At 46.5% G+C, this 18823-nt stretch overlaps 2 protein-coding genes across 6 annotated transcripts in view; both read right to left on the bottom strand.

Moving 5' to 3' along the window:
• The window catches only part of ANAPC4 (anaphase promoting complex subunit 4), a 33562-nt gene extending 24913 nt beyond the window's left edge, over nucleotides 1-8649 (bottom strand). For both annotated transcript variants that reach the window (XM_040965789.1, XM_040965790.1), the window contains exons 1-3: nucleotides 8337-8649; nucleotides 4467-4572; nucleotides 1397-1529 (exon numbers count right to left, since the gene is read on the bottom strand). In XM_040965789.1, coding sequence (XP_040821723.1) covers nucleotides 1397-1529; nucleotides 4467-4572; nucleotides 8337-8465 — 368 coding nt within the window. In that variant the 5' untranslated portion in view covers nucleotides 8466-8649. The remainder of the gene's footprint in view (nucleotides 1-1396; nucleotides 1530-4466; nucleotides 4573-8336) is intronic.
• A 9417-nt stretch (nucleotides 8650-18066) lies between these two features.
• The window catches only part of ZCCHC4 (zinc finger CCHC-type containing 4), a 44155-nt gene continuing 43398 nt past the window's right edge, over nucleotides 18067-18823 (bottom strand). For 3 of the 4 annotated variants that reach the window (XR_005882223.1, XM_040965933.1, XM_040965935.1), the window contains one exon: nucleotides 18067-18779. Coding sequence is in view for 3 of the 4 variants with exons in the window: in XM_040965933.1 (XP_040821867.1) it covers nucleotides 18644-18779 (136 nt within the window). In the remaining variant the exon portion in view is untranslated. The remainder of the gene's footprint in view (nucleotides 18780-18823) is intronic. The other variant, XM_040965934.1, reaches the window with a different exon arrangement.

Genomic DNA, 18823 nt, shown 5'->3' with positions numbered 1-18823 from the left:
GATCACTCCCTGACTGGCTCTACAGCTCACACACACTTAGGATCTGATACGTCTGCAGTCAGATCACATATTACATATTTTTAAATTGTCCTATTTATCTCTTTTTACTTAACTCTACCTTAAATAAGACTAGAAGTGAGCAAGTGAAAAGCGGTGATCCGGTAAGTGTTTTCCTGACTCTTCCCACAAAGTAGCTGCCCCGTGAGACCCTGTAATCCCACACATCTCTCCACTGTTGGCAGGAAGAGTGCTGGGATAAAGTCAGCAGGTAACTGGGCTGATGGGAAATGCATGGCATGCTCCGCTCCTCCAACCTTCTAGAAGTTTATATAACTAATTCCAATCCTTGATTATCTGACCAGAATTCATCACTTTTCTTTATCTACAAGGAATTTCAAACCCAATTCTTTTCAGATCCTTATAAAAGTTGTAAATGGATATTCAACACTTACAAATTCATTTGATATTAACTCAAACTTAATGAGAAATGAAAAGCTACCAAGAAGAAAACTACATCAAGTTCCTATCCATCCCCGCTTATCTGTAATTTGGTGTCCTTTGGCTTCAATCATCCAAGTAAAATGGGAAGGGTGGGAAGAATACAGTAAGATATCTTGATAGGGATGGTGAGAGAGGGGCTACATTCACAGAACTTTTACTACAACATATTATTATCAAGGACCTATTTTATGAAGTTTTACCATTCATCTCTTCATAAATTTAACCTCACCACTGATACAACTAGATAGAAGATATCTGACAGAAGATAGTGTATACCTGGTTTAGTCTTACCCCCATTCCAGGTATCTTGCAACACTCCCTGTATCTACTGGGGATTACTGGATCACATCCTCATCCTTAACATTTGCATAGGCAAATCCAATGATTCCTTAGGCTGCCTTTGCTGCAAACCTGGCATATTACCTGCCCACACAAACTAAATCCAAATGGTTTTCAGGAAGCAAGGAAACCTTCAGGACCACACATATAGAAAAAATCCAGCATCAGATACAATGTTCAATTTCCCACTTTCCATGATCTTAGGAATATTTACTAAGACACAAAAACAGAGTTCCACATGACTACGATGGTGAACAGAAAACAGAACCTCAATGCGCTAAGCTAATAACACTTGAAAGCATACAGCACTGATATAAACTACTTAAAGTGACTAAAAAGAGGGGGGAAAAAATCCTGGCCCACAAGGCTTTATTGCTTCAATAAGGACATATTTCCTCAGGGGAATAAAACATTTAAAAAGCATCAAAATATTCCTTTCAATAAGCTTACAGCCAAAATGTAGATGCAATGCACACATACTCCGAGCTCTCCTAAGCCTTCACCTGCTGAGCATCCTACCATAACCCCGGGAGCCGCCCCCTCCGCGGTACTCTACCTGCTTTCCACAGTCACTTCCATCCAATGCATACAAGAAACAGGGGCCTCCACAGAAAAGGAATGTAAGCTTTCAGGTTTTTCTACATCACACAAAATAATTTTCTTGGTGTCAGCAAGAGCAAAGGCCAAAACTGGAACAAAGCAAGAAACAATAAGCAGAATAAATTAGAGTCATGCTTGAGAAATAGATGCCTTTGACTATTGTCCAGTTTTACTATTTTAAAAACACATAACCAGAAAGATTATTTGACTTAAATGTCCTGTAAGTAATAATGACTCAAAATATCTCTGCACAAACTGATGTCAAGTACTTGGATACTGCCGGAGCAATACGAGTGATCTAGCATTTTCTCAAGCATTCCCAGTCTCTAGACTAGCACTCTATAGCCAGGCAGAAAATGACAGATAAACGATTCTGTTTGATCACAACACACTGGGCCATAAACACAGCCACAGGGAAAGAAGTGCTCCCATCTGCTTTGCTAGGAGAAGGGTTTTCATCTCTCATCTGTGTTTGTAACCCGCAGTGGGAAACAGGCCCTCCAATACTGATGAATCCTGTTGCTGTGACAGTGGCTGAATTAACTAACACACTTTCTACACATAGCTCATTAATGCCATTGAAACATGTCAGATTTCAGAACTGTACTCAGAGGCCAGTCCCTTGCTGAGTGCTCTGTGCATCCTTGCAAGAGGAGGCAGGCCTGGCCTCCTTTCTTCAGGGCAATCTTGAAATAACTGCCATCAAAGAAAAAACGCATTTTGCTGTCCATCAAGGACATACTTCTAATAAAATACATGGAAGCAAAATCATTTCTTTTAACACACTCACTTTGATGATTTATCTTTGAAGCTATTCTTGAATGAATAATGCAGAATTCCAAGATGTGGCTCAAAAAAGCCAAGTAATTTTACACAAACCAGGATACTTCAAAGAGCTCACAGAAAAACCAAATTGAAAGTTAAGTTTAGGGCCAGCAGGGTGGCCAGAGACGAAGCTGCCACTCAAGATCCCAGCCTCCCATATCAAAGAGCCAGTCTGAGTCCCAGCTACTCTGCTTCCAACCCAGTGCCCTGCCACTCTGCCCAGACAGGCAGTGAAGGAAGACCCAAGTATCAGAGGCCCCTGTCACCCACGTGGCTAGACCTGATGGAGTTCCAGGCTCTTGGGAGCAGCCTAGGCCAGTCCTGACAGCTGTGCCTATTTGTGAACCACAGGAAAGAAGCCATCTTTCTATGTCATTCTGCCTCTCAAATAAACAGAGAACTTTCAAAAACAAAAGAGAAAAGAAATTAGTTTTGGTGCAAACTACATTTTAAATCTGTGCTTTTGCAAATTACATATTTACTATGAACTTTTTGAAGACCCTATGCTTGTAGAGATTTCAAAATTTTTTTGCACCAAAGTAAATTTCGAATTACATTTCGTATGAACTTTCGAAGTGCCCTCACACTTTAAGCAAGGTGAGTAAAGAATGGAGACAGTGCATTAAAGCATTGCTAGATATACCACTTCCAGGAAGACTCCAAGGAGATGATCCCAAGCGTCAGAGCTCTGGATATCCAGGACATTTATACAAGTTTCGTTATAAAAGTAGTCGTTCAGTATTAAGGTGGTAAATCTATCCACAATGGCAGGAAAAAAGCCAAACAAGCTATACAATAAAACAGCATGCACTGGGGCTGGCATGGTATCACAGCAGGTTAAGTCATCGTCAGTAAAGCAGCATGGATTTCAGTTCTGGCTGCTCTATTTCCAATCCTACTCCCTGCTTATACACCTGGGAAGGTAGTGGAAGATAACCCACGTCCTTGTGCCCCTGCACCCACATGGGACCAGGATGAAGCTCCTGGCTTCCACTTGGCTCAGTCCTGGCCACTGTGACCATATGGGAGAGTGAACCAGCAGAAGGAAGATAAATACTCTTTTTTTAATTTAAAAAAAAAAGCATGCATCAAATGGCTTTCCTCTAATTAAACTATACATACATCTCCACATGTATGGATTTTAACAGAAATATTAACAAAGTTATTTGCTAAAACAGAATGATTTCTTTAAAAAGATTTGTTTTTTTAAACTATTTGAGAGACAGCATTACGGAGAAAGGAGGAGTCAATCCACTGGTCGACTTCCCAAATGGCTGTAGCAGCCAGGACTGGGCCAGGCTGAAGCCAGCTTGAAGCTTCTTCTGGTTCTCTCCCATGGGTGGGTGGAGGGGCACAAGCACTTCAGCCACCTTCCGCTGCCTCCCCAGGTGCATCAGCAGGGACCCACATTACAAGTGGGGGTGTCCCAAATGGGATGCCAGCACTGCAGGCACAGGCTTAACATGCTATGCCACAATGCTGATCCCTGAAATAGTTATTTTTAACTGGTAAGATTTGCAGGGAACTTTAAAATACTTATATTTATTTGGGAAAAAAATTCAAGCAATGAGGAGCACATGCCACACCAGGACAAGTTTTCCAACGTATGAGTTACAGATGAAGCTCAGGCTGTGTGGCTCACACACATCACTAACGTGTTGTGGGTATCCAGCAGTTCAGGTAAGGACTGTCACCTTGTCAGTGCAAGCCACTGAGTGCAGTTCAGCCAGCAGAGCCACAATGAGCAACGGGGCACAAGGGCTCCAGGAGAAGGGCAGGATGAAATGCACAAGAGCCGGGGTCAGAGCTGACGGCCCCTCAGGTGTGGCAATCATGCCAGCACACTGCATGAGCCACACGCCTTGGGTAAAGTGCGATTCTGGAAGGCGCTGAATTGAACTGACTGATGCCCAAGGGTGCAAGGCCAGAAGACTACAGATAGAACACCACCCATTTTGTATATTCCATCAGATTTCAGCTCAGAGCTATCTCTGCCAAGAAGTTGCATTCCACTGAAGGGAGAACTCTGCCAAGAATTAATTTGTGTTTTATGAGTTTTAGTTTTTAAAATGTCTCAAATTGGCATTTGTAATTCCAATATATACTGACAATAAATTCTTTCTGGAAATAAGCTTTCTTTAGAGGATTTCTTATTTCCACCCTCTGTGAAAATATCAAGTCATTTTCTATAGTATCATTACGTTTGCCATCTGGTCTCCAAGCCAGGCAGGTCACTTCCTTTCCTGTATTTTCATTTGGTGGGAAACTCCAAACTCGATGAAAACTTGCAAGTCGATGAAGTAAAACCTAAGAAAAAATAGATAAAATGGCATAAAGTAAAAACCCATTTCCAAAAACAAATCTATATTCCCACCATAAAACTTACAAAAGATTATCAAACTCATAGCTGCTAGCAGGAAAGAGGAACACAACATTATCCAAATGAACACAAGGCATTTCTAAAGAAATGGGTGAAACACAGAGATCTAACTCAACCCTGGGTTAGACCTAGAGGGTCTGTGGTGGGGAGAGGCCCACTGAAGGCCTGAGGCAGGCCAGGAAGCCACATCTGTAGTGTGCCATGGTGCCTGAGCGTTAGGGTTAGGACCCCACCGATGGCCTCTGTCATTGCCAAGCAGCCCGGAAGTTCATGTCCAGTTGGCCTCAGACACAACAGAACATCCAGCTCCAGGTCCCAAAGCGCAGGCTGTGTGTCCTGCCAGTGGAGCTCACAGTACATGTTGTGCCACCTCCTATGCTGACCTCAGGGCAGGGGAGAAGAGCATGCCCAGGTGCCCACCAACAATCCATCAGCAGAGGACCCCAGATGCCTCCTTAAAAGCCAACAACATAAGAGGGGCTTTCCTTCCCCTACCTTTTCTCTCAATAGCTCTAGAAGCCACTATAAGTGGGACAGCTTGGTGAGTTTCTCTAATATAATATTAATAGATATTGGTACAGCAAATGAACCTAAGTCTAGAAGCCCAATTGTTGATGAGCGAGCAACCAGCAGCCTGTGTGAGACTGATGAAATCGCTCACTCTACTTGGACAATCGAGTGTTCACTGTAAGGGACAGCCATAGTCTTTGCACTTAAGATGGATTTTTTAAAAAAAGATTTATTTATTTTTATTAGAAAGACAGATTGACAGGGAGAAGAAAAGGCAGAGAGGAAAAGATTTTCCATTTGCTAGTTTACTCCCCAAATGGCCACAGCAGCCAGAGCTGAGCTGATTCGAAGCCAGGAGCAAGGAGCTTCTGGGTTTCCCACACAAGTACAGGATGGGAAGTAGAGCAGCGGGGACACGAATTGGAATCTGTGTGGGATCCTGATACTTGAAGGTACAGGATTAGCCTGTTGAGCCATGGTGCCAGCCCCAATGATGGCATTGTTAAATCTGCAGGGGGGGGGGGGACAGTCTCATCACCCAGTATTTGGGAAATGAGTGAAATACTCCTTTTCATGCAGCACTCTACCTATAATTGGTTTCTTTTTAACTTGGCACCTGCTGACTGATGGACCTGTGTGTTACAGAGGCCAACAACTTCTCAGCATGGCAATGACAAGTCAGGGGACACAGCCATTAGTACGAACTGGAACTTCTCCACTCCTGAGATGGACCCAATGGATGAGATAGGGAGAGATTTCCAAACTTGGGACATGCAACGCCTATGCCCCTAACCCGCAGGAAGTAGCTACAGAAGACATGAAACTACACCCTTTGGCAAGCCTTAAGACTGAGGGTCAAAAACATCTAAGGGGGTGTGGGGGAGGCAATGGGGCGCACAGGCAGCTTGCTTTAGTCACCAATTGTCAGCCAGAACCCCCATGTGTTACTGTCTGCCTGTCAATCAAACGACCCCTTCCCTAGCATGCACTCCCCCACCCTGGTTGTTGGAGGTGGTATCATACCCCACTTCTCTGTCAACGCTCACAGAAGGCCAGATGATGGGGACAGGTGCTCTCCTGCCCCCCACAGACACAAGACCAAGGTAAAACCATCTCTCTCCCATCCTTCCCCTCCTTGCCTCCTCTACCCCTGAATTCCCACATTCAGGAATTTCCTCACTTTTTAAATCAACTTTAACAAAAATATGAAATAAATAAATGAATTATTTTATTTGGTTAAAAGAAATAGGTGGAGCCACTGGGACGCAAACCAATGCACCAGATATGGAAAGCCAAACTTGCCAACACCAGTGCCCTTTTTCCTGTTTCACCTTTTAGAAAAGAATAAGATGGCTGCCTAAGAAGGCAATAAATATAGAAACACCAACAGCACTAACGGGACAGCCGCTGGGTGTGACAACACTGCACTAAGGGGACAGGCTCAGTGTGTGACAACACTACACTAAGGGGACAGGCCCAAGGTGTGACAACACTGCACTAAGGGGACAGCCCCAAGGTGTGACAACACTGCACTAACGCGACAGCCTCAGTGTGTGACAACACTGCACTAAGGGGACAGCCTCAGTGTGTGATAACACTGCACTAAGGGGACAGCCTCAGTGTGTGACCAAGAACACGCACAGGGAATCAGACAACTTGGCATCTGAGAGCAGCAGGGGTCCCTTAGCCACCCCTGGCTCCTTGGGCTTCAAAACACAATCTGCCATTACTCTAGAACCTGTTTCCTGCCCCGACTCCCCCCACACAGCGTCCCCACTGTTCCTGGCCTTGGCTAAGAGTACCCTGCACTCCCAGTACTGCCGGCAGCCACAAGCCACTCAGGCATTCCCTCAGCTCCACTCTCCTCACGCACTGCCCTGCAGCCACTCTCCTCCTCATGGCATCCCCCTACAGCCCACTGGGCCATGCTCGGCACTCCTTGAAAATTGGCATTCGTGGCCCCCTGACGTCCTTGGTGACACTTCTCAAACTCCCGTCCAACAATGCCGCCCTCGGGCTCACCTCCACAACTCTGCGGCAGGCCTGGTCATTCTCCACACTCAAAACTACCAAAATCTCATTTCCTCATCGACCACCTGTATCTTCCCAGCTCATCTCCAGCATGGAACTCCAGGTCAGCAATTGGTACAGGTGCACAATCCCCCGATCCCAGCACCTAGGTACTGGCCCCCGCCCATCCATGCCTCACTTCCCTCCTTAGGCGGAACAGAAGTCATGGCTCCTCCAACAAGGCTCTCCCAACTTGCTACTAACCTCCTCGCCCTGCGTCTGTCATCCTGGCACCCCCACTTGGGTCACACTGACTGCCCCCACCAGGCCAAAAAGAATGGAGACACACCACCGCAAAGACTGGCCTGCAAGACAGCAAACCGGTGCGGCTCTTGATACAGGCCAGTTCTACGAGGAGTCCCTAGCCAGCTGTCCTGCCTACCTGCACACAGCCCTACTCCCTGAGGCCCCAGCTCCTGCGACAGCTTCACTATGTGTCAGTACTAGTCCAATGTAAGGGTGACACAGCCGCCAAGGACCCTGGCAGAGATAAGACCAGAAGATGTATGGAGACCCTTCAAGGCAACCAGACACCCACAGCCCAGGATGGGGTCATGGGCGGCTCTGAAGGCCCTTCCCACTTCGTGTCTCACTTGGCCACAGTACAAAGATGCCAGAGGCCCCAGAGGAGATTGCCGTGCAAGGTGGCCATCACATCACTCCTAGCACAAAGCTGAAGGCTGACGGGGTCCCACGCAGATGGAGCCTCACGCCTTCCACTTCCAGCACCTTGGGTGGGAAGCGAACACAAGGATTTGTGAGCATCCTCCATGGCAGCTCCATAAGTGGACTTTGGGTTAAAATCTGGCCCTAACTCCTCTTAAGGTGAGCGCATTCTGATCAGGCCTGCGCCCCCGCCACTCAGTCCAGCTCCCGAGTGGCACAGCCGGGGCCCTTCAAGCGTCCAGTCCCTGAACGACGGGACCTGGGGATGCAGGGCTGCGTGGCTGCTTACAGCTGCCCGGGAACCGTTATGTCCGCCATGCAACACCGAAGGCGGGCACTTCAGCCACCTCGGGCAGAGTCGTGGGGTCCGCCCCACCTGCCTGTGGCGGCGGGCAGGAGGGGACACTGGGTGCGGCCCGGGCGGGCTCCCCGCCGGCTCGCTTACCTCGCCCGCTGTGTTGGCCAACGCAATGAGGTCCCGCTTGGGCGACCAGACCAGGAAAATTATCTCCTGCGGCAGCTGCTTCTCTCCCACCACCCGGAAGGACGGGAAACAGGTCGGAAAGCCCAACATGGGGGCGGCAGGAGGAAGCCGGCAGGAGGCCCGGCCACGCAGCCTTCCCCGAGTGGAGCACAGACGCAAGGGGCACTAGTCAGTCCCGATGCGCGGCCAACGAGGCCAACGCGGCCAACGCGGCCACGGACAGGTCCCGCCCTCGGCCGGCCGCGCGCCCGGACTCCAGGCCGCCCCGCCCCACCGCGCGTCCTGGCACTTCCGGCTCCCACGTGTCCTCGCGAGAAGAGGCGGAGCGAGGCTCTGGGAGGGATGTGGGCGGGACCAGCAGGGGCGTGGTCTGAGAGGCTCGGGGCGGGGCCCGAGGAAGCTTCGGCGGGACAGGGGCGGGTCTTAAGGCCCTGGGCGGGGCTATACGAGGGCGGGGCTTGCGGCTCTACGGGGGACGGGGGCGGGTAACAGGCGGATTAGGAGCGCAGGAGTTGGACTGAATGCAGTTCGGTGCTTGTCTTTGTGGTCTCTCTCACGGGGTTTCCAGGTCAGACGTGTGTGTGGACAGGCTTGCCAGTTTTTCCCCCCGTTTTCCAGGAAATTCGCAGCTGTGGCCTAAGAGCCTCAGAAACGCTGTAAACTGTGGGTCCTGTTCAGCTGAGAGCCAGCTTTGGCAATCTCCAAACCAGACGCCCTCAGTATGTGTTACTCAGAATTTTAAAAAATCACCCTCGTCTAGGCTGCAGCCCACGCCAATTAAAAGAGAATTAATGCGGAATGAGACCCGGCGTTCATTAAAACTCCTTAGCTAAATCCAGTTTGTAGTCAAGGTTGGGTGGTGGGACCGTGCTTAAAACCTCTGACAAGGGCAAATTCTACTTTGATTCCTCATCTTAAGCCTCGCAACGCAGCCTTGGCAGCAGCCCTCCATGACTAATGAGGCTGTGGGCTCACTCAGTATTTGTGCTATAGTTGTCTGAGCGCTCAGAGGCGCTGCCAGAGACGCAGTGTTGCCCTACAGGTGATGGGCCAGCTGGGCAGACAGCTTGACCATGGGAGCCCCTCTGTGCTACCTTATAAGAGGACACACTTCAGGGTCACAGCTTGGTCGGCAGTTTCCCCCGTCTAAAGGATCCTGTCAGAATGTGACAGCGTCATTGAGTGTTGGGTAGGGTAAGAGTCTGGAATTACTGGAATAATACTGGAAATTACCTGGCCAGCACTATTAACCTATTTTCCAACCTTTGCCCCAGTGCTCCACAAATCTTTAAAAAAGATTTTATTTCTTTTCATTCGAAAGTTAGAATTACAAAGTGAAGGAAAGACAGAAAGATCCTCCAGCCTGGTTCACTCCACGAGTGCCTGCAATGGCTGGAGCTGCACTGATCTGAAGCCAGGAGCCAGGAGCCTCCTCTGGGTCTCCCATGGCGGAGCAGGTTCCCAAGGCTTTGGGCCGTCCTCAGCAGCTTTCCCAGGCCACAGATAGTGAGCTAGATGGGAAGTGGAGCAGTCAGGACACAAACTAGTATCCATACGGGATCCAGGGAGTGCAAGGTGAAGACTTAGCCACTAGGCTACCACACCAGGCCTCTAACATTTATTTGCCCATTACATTTCTGTGCTTCTCACCCCGAGGCAGACATTGCTTGGTCAAACTTGCTCATTTGTGATGTGGTGGTACAGAATCGAGAGGAGATGGCCCAGGATCCATAGCCAGTGCTGTCACAGGCGGTAAGCGCAGGAGACACGAGGATGCAGCGTGGGAAAGCAGGTAGGCATGAGCCAAGCAGAACACAGCGGACCTCCCAGCTCAGGAGCGACTGTGGGCGCAGAGTTTAAGGGTTCAAATCCACACCTGCCACTGATGGGCACTGTGGAACGCAGCAGGTGAAGATGTGAGATGAGGATCGAATTCTGGGCTCTTGTGGGCATTTGGAGAATATACAAGATCTCTCCCTGAGTTTTGAATTAATAATTTTTTTTTTCCTAATGATTTCCATGGTTAGTATGTCCTAGTGTTTTGGGGGGAAAAGCAAAATAGTTTCTAAAAACAGCTTTTCATTGCTTACAGGAACTTCTTCTGGGTCTCCCACATGGGTGCAGGGTCCCAAGGACTTGAACCATTATTTGCTTTGTTTCCAGGCCCATCAGCAGGAAGCTGAATTGGAACCAAAGCAGCCAGGACTTGAACTGGCATTGCAGGCAGTATAACTTGTTAAGCCACAACACTGGCCCCTGGCAACAGAGATTTACTTGACCACATCACAATGGCTCTTTGGTTTATTTTTTTAATGTTTATTTATTTATTATTTATTTTAAAGATTTATTTAATTTTATTGGAAAGGCAGACTTACAGAGAAGGAGGGACAGTGAGAAAGATCTTCCACCCGCTGGTTCACTCCCCAAATGTCCACAACTGTCAGAGCTGAGCCAGGACCTTCTTCTACGACTCCCAGGCAGGTGCAGGATCCCAAGGCTTTGTGCTGTCCTCCACTGCTTTCCCAGGCCACAAGCAGGGGGCTGGAAGGTAAGTGCAACTACTGGGACAAGAACGAGTGCCCAAGTGGGATACCAGTGCTTGCAGGCAGAGTATTAACCATCATGCCGGCCCCTCTGGTTTGTTTAGAATTGAATGGAGGTGTAAAGATGGCAGGAAGATTAGATAAGGAAGTGGCGGAACAGACTGTAAAACGTTCCTTTTAAAAGGAATTACATTCTTTTTAAGATTTACTTATTTATCTAAAAAGAGTAACAGAGAAGGAAAGAAGCAAGAGATCTGTCAATTGCTGGTTCATTTCCCAAATGGCTACAACAACCAGGTCTGAGCCAGGAACTCCCCCTTGGTCGCCCACGTGGGCAGCAGAGATCCAAATACTTGGAGCATCACTTGCAATTTCCTAGATGCATTAGTAGGGAAGCAGATTGAAAGCGGAACAGCTGGGAATCCATCTGCCCTCTGCTATCGGATCTTGCTCCACAGGGCTGGCCCCTGCAGAAACATTCTGAAGCAGAATAGGAAGAACTGATTACTGATCAGACTAGAGGGATGAAGCATTTCAAAAAACTCCTTTAAAGGCAAAAAACAAAACAAACAAAAAAACCCACAACTAATCCAATGAAGAAATATCAAAGGACTTCTATAGACAATTCTCAAGAGAACAAACAAAAATGGTCAACAGGTATATGCACAGATGCTCTACATCACTAGCCATCAGGCAGGCATTGCAAATCAAAAACACGCTGAGACATCGCCTCACCTCTGTCGGAAAGGCCATTATGCAAAAGACAGAAACACTGAGGAGGAGGTGGGAAAAGGGGAACATTAACACACTGTTGGTGGGAATGTAAATTAGCGTCACCACGTGGAAACCAGAACAGTGATTTCTTAAGAGACTAGAAAGATATTTGCAATATGATCTGGCAGTCCCACTACTGAGTATAGACACAACACACTCTAGCAAAAAGATGGCTTGCATATACCACCCTTACTTAGCTGCATGTCCACAATAGTCAAAATATGGAATTAACTAAGGTGTCCATTATCAGATGAAAGGACAATGTGGAATACTATTCAGCTATAAGAAAGACATCTATCATTTGCATCAAAATGGTTGTAACTGGAGGAGTTGATGCTGAGTTAAATAAGCTGGACACAGATACTGCATATTCTACCTTACACATATAGACACTAAAATTTAAAAATCAAGACAGCAAAAAAGAAAAGTCTCATTAGTTTTGCTGGAAAAAAAAGTGTATTGTCAAACTCTTCAGTCTGTAAGCAAATGTACTATATAGATGAACAAAGTTCAGCACCTTTTGATTGTGTATAAGCCCTAGACCATATTCCTGTTGAACTGTGGTTTTATTTTTTTATTCATTGAACTTTTATTTAGTAAAGCATCAAGCCTATGGCTATAGTGTAAAAAAGTTATCTCAAAAACCATAAATTTAGAATATCTTAAAAAATTTTTAAAAGAAGGAAAGAATCCAAACCCTGAGGGTGAAATTTTTGGATGCACACACTCAGGGAGTGGAGACTCAGTAGCTGCTGGATTCAGGGGTGAGAAGCTGGTGGGATTGGGAGGGATAGAAAACTCCTCAGAGCCAAGGCACCTGGTGAGGACTCTGCTCAAGCGAAGGCAGGGCATGGAAAGCATCTGTGGTGGCCAACAGACAGGCAGACAGAAAGGCAGGCTCACGGGGGAAGGTCAGGAGTTGCACAAAGATACGGGACCCCTATTACAGCAAGGGAAGATGGAGCTGTGTGAGACATGACTAATCGGGGTCACGTGAATGGCTGTTATTTGTTGTGATCTATTTTGAAGTCATACATTGAAGCATTCAAAGCAAACAAATGGACTGAATTTGCTGGAAGTAGAAATATATGTTCTTCCAATTGCATTCTTTGGGCACAAAAATAAAACCTGACCCAAAGTGGGCCTAGTAATAAACAGAATGTACTAAGCTCATGAAATGAAAAGTCCAGCAGTAGAGTAGCCTTCAGGGCAGTCTGGATCTAGCAATGTGGTGTCACCAGGGCTGCCTCAGCTTGGCAAACAGAAACTGAGAATGAAGACTGCGAGAATGAACCTCTCTTTGCCAACCAGAAGGGAACCTGTCCCTGTCCCGAGCTTAGTGGAAACTACTCACTGGTCTGAATGGTAAACTTGGGCTGACTGGTTACCCTGGCTAAACCCTCCCCAAGCTGGAAATGGTGTCAGTCAACCATCTCCCAAATCCCACAGCAGGGGGAGGACAGGGAGGGCTGGCATGATGCTACCAAAGTGATTAGCCACGTTCACTGACACGATCCACCACAGCTTCCCAAAGGGGCAGTTTTAAGTGGGAAGCCCATTTCTAGCATTTTTGTTTCTCTTACACATCACTTCAGTTGTTCCAACAAATAAATTCAGAGACTAATGTGATCCTAGTTTAAAGAAAAACATTCAACTATGGACTACATGTCTAATTCTGCATACATACAAGAAATACACATGTTGATTGGTAATTCTATATAGCAAACATTAATAGGATATTACATAATAATATTAATGGCCCTGCATCTTACTCATTAATAAAAGATTTGGCTTTAAGCATGGTTACATTAGAATAATGTAAACCTAGATGTCCAACCACAGGAGGTGAATTTTTTAAAATCTGTTTTATCCATCTTGAGGCATAATGTGATTGTTGAAAACCTAAGTTGATGTTCACAATACATATGAGGCAAAGGTGTAGACCATAAAACAGCATTTGTAATTCCATTTTGGTGGGGGCAGTTTTAGCATGTGTCTGCACACTCATGGGAGAACCTATCTCTGGAAGACTAGTCAGGGAAACTAACGTTGGTTATCCGTGGCTGGGAGTGGAGCTCTCTTCCTTTACCTGACTCCCAGGGTAACTGTGAGGTTAATAGGCAACAATGTTTGCTTCTTTCTTTCTTCTTGAAGCATGTAGAATGTTCCAGCTGCCCTCCACAGTGGCAAAGAAACTGGCCCATGTATTCAGCCCTGCTTCCCAGAGACCCGCAGCTGTCCCCGTCAGCTTGTCTGCAGTAGTGTCAAGCGACAGCACACTGTGAGAATCATTTAGCTGGCCAGCTAATGAGATCAAACTCACCTCTGAGAGCCCAGAGAGCTTCCTGCTCACTCTTTGGTGCTATTTTCCTCAATCTTGCTGAGTTAACATTTATCCTAACTTGCCTGAAATCAAATAGTAGAGATCTTATCTCCACTTGATTGCAATGACCGTCGTAGCTGACCCTCAAGTAATTTAACCCATGTCCTAATGTTCCAATTAAAATCACATCAAATAAGTGAAATTGGATTTGCTTTTGCATTTTCTGGAAGCTTTCCTTCATTTGGCGGCTCTGAGCGCATCGGCTGGAGGCTTACACAGCCGTTAGGGCTTTGAGGCATAAAGCACTCTATTAAATCGCATTTCCATCCACTCAGCTGGTATTTATGAGCACCTGTTACCTGGAGAGTGAAGATACGTGCTGGCTTTGCCGTCTGTTTCCTTCCTATTTCCTGAGGTCGTGTGTGGCCCAACCTGTACCCTCTGATGCTGCACTGCACACAACACAGCTCTGGGAGTCCCAGGGAGCAGCCAGAGGGGAGTCCACAGGTCCCTGCCGTCCACAGCTTCCAGTCTATAAAGTCCAGGTATGACTGAAGGAATTCAAAAGAAGGATAAACCCGGGCTCAGTGAAATAGATCAATTGGTTAATCCTTTCCCTGCAAACACCGAAATCCCATCTGGGCGTCAGTTCCTGTCCTGTCCTAGCTGCTGCACTTCCCATCCAGCTCCCTGCCTGTGGCATCGAAAAGCAGCAGAGGATGGCCCAAAGCCCTGGGTCCCTGCACCCACCTGGGAGACCCAGAAGAAGCTCCTGGCTCCTGACTGCACATTGGCTCAGCTCTGGCTGTTGCGGCCATTTGGGGAGTGAACCAGCAATGGAAGATCCTTCTCTCTCTCTCTCTCAGTAAAACTGCCTTTCCAAATAAAGTAAATCTTGAACAACAAAAAAGGATAAACCAAAACACATGCCCACAACATTTTATTTCACTGGCCAGAAGCACTGCTTCCTGGGGAAACTAACAAGGGTATCTGGAAGAAAATGACAGCAGACAGGAATCCTCTGTACATTGTGGATTTGTATACTGAAAGATATATTTATTTCTATTGGAAAGGCAGCTTTACAGAGAGAATTAGAGACAAAGTGAGATCTTCCATCCATTGATTCACTTCCCCAATAGCTGCAACGGTGGAGCTGAGCCAATCTGAAGTCAGAAGAAAGGAGCCAGGAGCTTTTTCTGGATTTCCCATGTGGGTGCAGGGGCCAAAAAACTTTAGCCATCCTCTGCTGCCTTCCCAGGCCATTATTAGAGTGTTGGGTCGTAAGTGGAGCAGCTGGGATTGAACTCGTACCCAAATCGGATGCCAGCACCTCAGACAGAGGATTAGTTTGTATGCCACTGCACTGGTGCTGTAGATGTATATTTTAAAATTATCCTAGCTTCAGGCCCAGCGCCATGGACTAGCAGCTAAAGTCCTCACCTTGAATGTGCCAGGATCCCATATGGGTGCCGGTTCTAATCCCAGCGGCCCTGCTTCTTATCCAGCTCCCTGCTTGTGGCCTGGGACCACTCACCTGTTGAGGATGGCCCAAAGCCTTGGGACCCTGCACTGGCATGGGAGACGTGGAACAGCTCCTGGCTCCTGACTGGTGCAGCTCCGGCCATTGCGGTCACTTGGGGAATGAATCTTCGGACGGACGATCGATCTTCCTGCCTCTCCTCCTTTCTATATATCTGACTTTGCAAAAAAAAAAAAAAAATCTGAAGAAAAAGTATCCTAGCTTCTCTTAAATTCCTAATATTTGATAGATTACTTACAGGAGGTCAAATATCAACTCAGAAATTTTTTTTTGTTTCATTTAATTCCAAAAACTGAATTACTCTAAGTGTAAATAACAGATTTCTAGATAAAGCTGCCAGTCTTCCTCATATAGCACACGCAGCACCTTGGGAGGCAGGAAGCCCTCGTACTCACTCTAACTCTCTCCTAATACTCAATCTGCTTCCTTCTTTTCAGAAATAGAAAAACACAAACCCACTCCATCTCTCAGGCACACTACCATGTCAAAACCTCTGGACATTCTTCATCGAATTTTTATTGAACATCTGCAAGGCACAAGAGAGACAGAGTAGAAAAAAATGGGTCGTCAAGAAATTTGAGTCTTTTGGAGAACAAAAATCTGTGATTATTATCTGAATATAATATATGGAAGAGTCCCAGGCACAGTGCAGAAGACAAAGGGATTCCCAGAAGGTTCTGGCAGCTGTCTGGGACTTGTGGAAGACTTCCTAAATGGAGCTGAGAAGAGCAGCAAGGCCCCATGTCAGCACACAGGTGGTGGCATGCATTCCAAGCAGAACAATGCAGGATGGAAAAAATGCAGCACAGAGAAATAAAGTTAAACATCAATCCAATGTTTAAAAAACTGGGAGCAAAATTGTGGTGTGGTAAGTAAAGCTTCCACCTGTGATGCCAGCATCCCATATGGGCACCAGTCCATGTCCTGGTTGCTCTACTTCCTATCCAGCTCCCTGCCAATGGTCTGGAAAAGCAATGGAAGATGGCCCCAGTGCATGGGCCCCTGAAGCCACATAAGAGATACAGAAGAAGCTCACAGCTCCTAGCTCCTGGCTTCAGCCCACTCCACTCCAGTTGTTGTGGGCATTTGGGGAGTGAACCAGTGCATCTCAATACATACCCTTCTCTGTAATTCTACCTTAAAAAAAAATAACTAAATCCTTAAAAAACCAAACAAACCAAAAAAACCAAACCAACAAAAACAAAAACAAAAACAAAGGAAAGAAGGAAAACCAAATCATTAAGGGCCTAAAATTCCATTTCATTACATTTTGCTATACAGACCAAAAGCAGAATTAAGTTTAGCTGTAATTATTTCTTAAACACATTTTCATGGATGTTTACCCTGGCAGCACTGGAGTACCTAGGGCTCCTAATGTACACACTAGGATACAGCAGTGATGCTGTAGTCGAGTTCATTGCATCCTTGTGGGGGACTTGGCAGACACCATAACTGAGGTCATCTCTCTCTGCATATATGAAACAGAGTTCACATCTCACTCAATCACCTCTAAGTCTGTCACTCCTAGGATCACAGCAATCCAGGTAACACAGAGGAAAAGATTTTCTCACACTTCCTAAGCCTGGGAGCACAGTGGCATCTGCTGCGCCCACCACCACCATCATCTGGACACGTGTTACAATTCACAACAGGCATCAGTTTTCAGTGGACTTTAAATCCCAGATGAGGGGTGCGGTACTCACAGGACTGTAGGTAACCCCAAGCGAAGATGCCTCGAAGTCGGCCCCAAAGCAGTTGGCCAGGAAGACAGAAGTCATTATCAAAGTCCTTCGAGGCTTTTCAAGCTTCGTGACATGACATCAGAGGTCTGGTAGAGAAGGGGGAGAGGAAGTGCTCGTTCCCAGAGCTAACCCTACACTCTTCAGTGCTCTGCTACTGGGCCAAGGAGTGCTCACTGCTAGGCCACAGGGACAGTCTTCATTCGTTAGCAAAACTCACCGACATCAGAGGAGAACTGAGGGCCAGGTTCAGGGCTCTCATATACTTTAACCTTGAACACAAATCCAGACAGAGCTGTCATTCTCCCTGTTATAGTAATGAAGTAACCTGGACCTCTAGAGAGTGACTGTCGGTCAAGGCCACAAATCAGGAAGTGTCAGCACAGACATGAGAGACTTAACCAAACCACCAGCTTCTTTCACTGCATTAAGAAATTGAAATGGGAGTAGATGTTGGGCACAGTGATTAAGCTGCCACCTGGTTCACCCACATCCCATTTTAGATTGCCTGGCTCAAGTGCCAACGCCAATGCTTCCTATCCAGCTTCCTGCTAACACGTTCCCTGGGAGGCAGCGGATGATAGTTCAGGGACCATCGGTCCCACCAACCATGTGGGAGCCCTGCACCAAGGTCCAGGTCCCTGAGGTTCAGGCTGTCCCAGCTCTGGCTGTGTGTGGAGTGAATCACAGGACGGAAGATTTCACTTTTTCTCTCAGCCTTTCCAATGAAGTGAAAACAAATAATCACACACGGAGATGACAGAGCCAGTCATAATTCTCAACGTCTCATCCAACATTTAATTGATTTCATACCATCCAAAAGTTCTTAATAAATATGTAACAACAGCCATTACCATCATCACCTTTACATCTTCAGAGTACTTTTGTAAAAATTCTTCCTGACATCTTCAGATTCAGTCTCAAAATAACTGTAGATTGTAGCTTTCTTTATAATGTGGTTTAAATCATGATTTAATAGTTAACACAAAATGCTTGTGCATCTAAATTGATAGACTTTGTTTAATGTAAACAAACTTCAAGGTTATCATTCCATTTTCTCCTGATGCAGTCTGCAGAAAGCATGCTGTGTGCCCATTCCTCAGACAGAAGAGGCCGAAGAACAAGTAGAGGGTGCTAGTGCAGCGGCTCACGACACAGCAGGCCCCCAGGTCTCCAGACCGGCAGGTGAGGGGACAGATGCTAAATCAGCAAATGCCACCAACCTGTTTTCTAGCTCAAAAGGTGCATACCTTTTCAAAGTGATTGCATATAAGTCCAGGGTGGCACTTTCAGAAAATGGCGTCAAAGGTTGGACTATAAATCTTCCTTATTCTCAAGGCACTGGACATTTAAGAGCAAAGATATTGATGGGTTCTCTCCCTCCTTTTCTTTTTCCTTGTAGCAGATGTATGATTCATGGTCTGTCCTTTAGTGGTCTCCATTTTCATCTTATTACTTTTTCTTTGCTTCTGCTTTCTGACAGCTCTGAAAAACAAGGTGCTAAATTATTTTATAGAATGAACACAGTG

Source organism: Ochotona curzoniae, unplaced genomic scaffold (genome assembly GCF_017591425.1).
Source record: "Ochotona curzoniae isolate NIBS_2020 unplaced genomic scaffold, NIBS_Ocur_1.0 scaffold_4505, whole genome shotgun sequence".
NCBI lineage: Eukaryota > Metazoa > Chordata > Mammalia > Lagomorpha > Ochotonidae > Ochotona > Ochotona curzoniae.
Note: the sequence above shows the minus strand (reverse complement) of the source record. Positions and strands in the feature narration are given on the sequence as shown.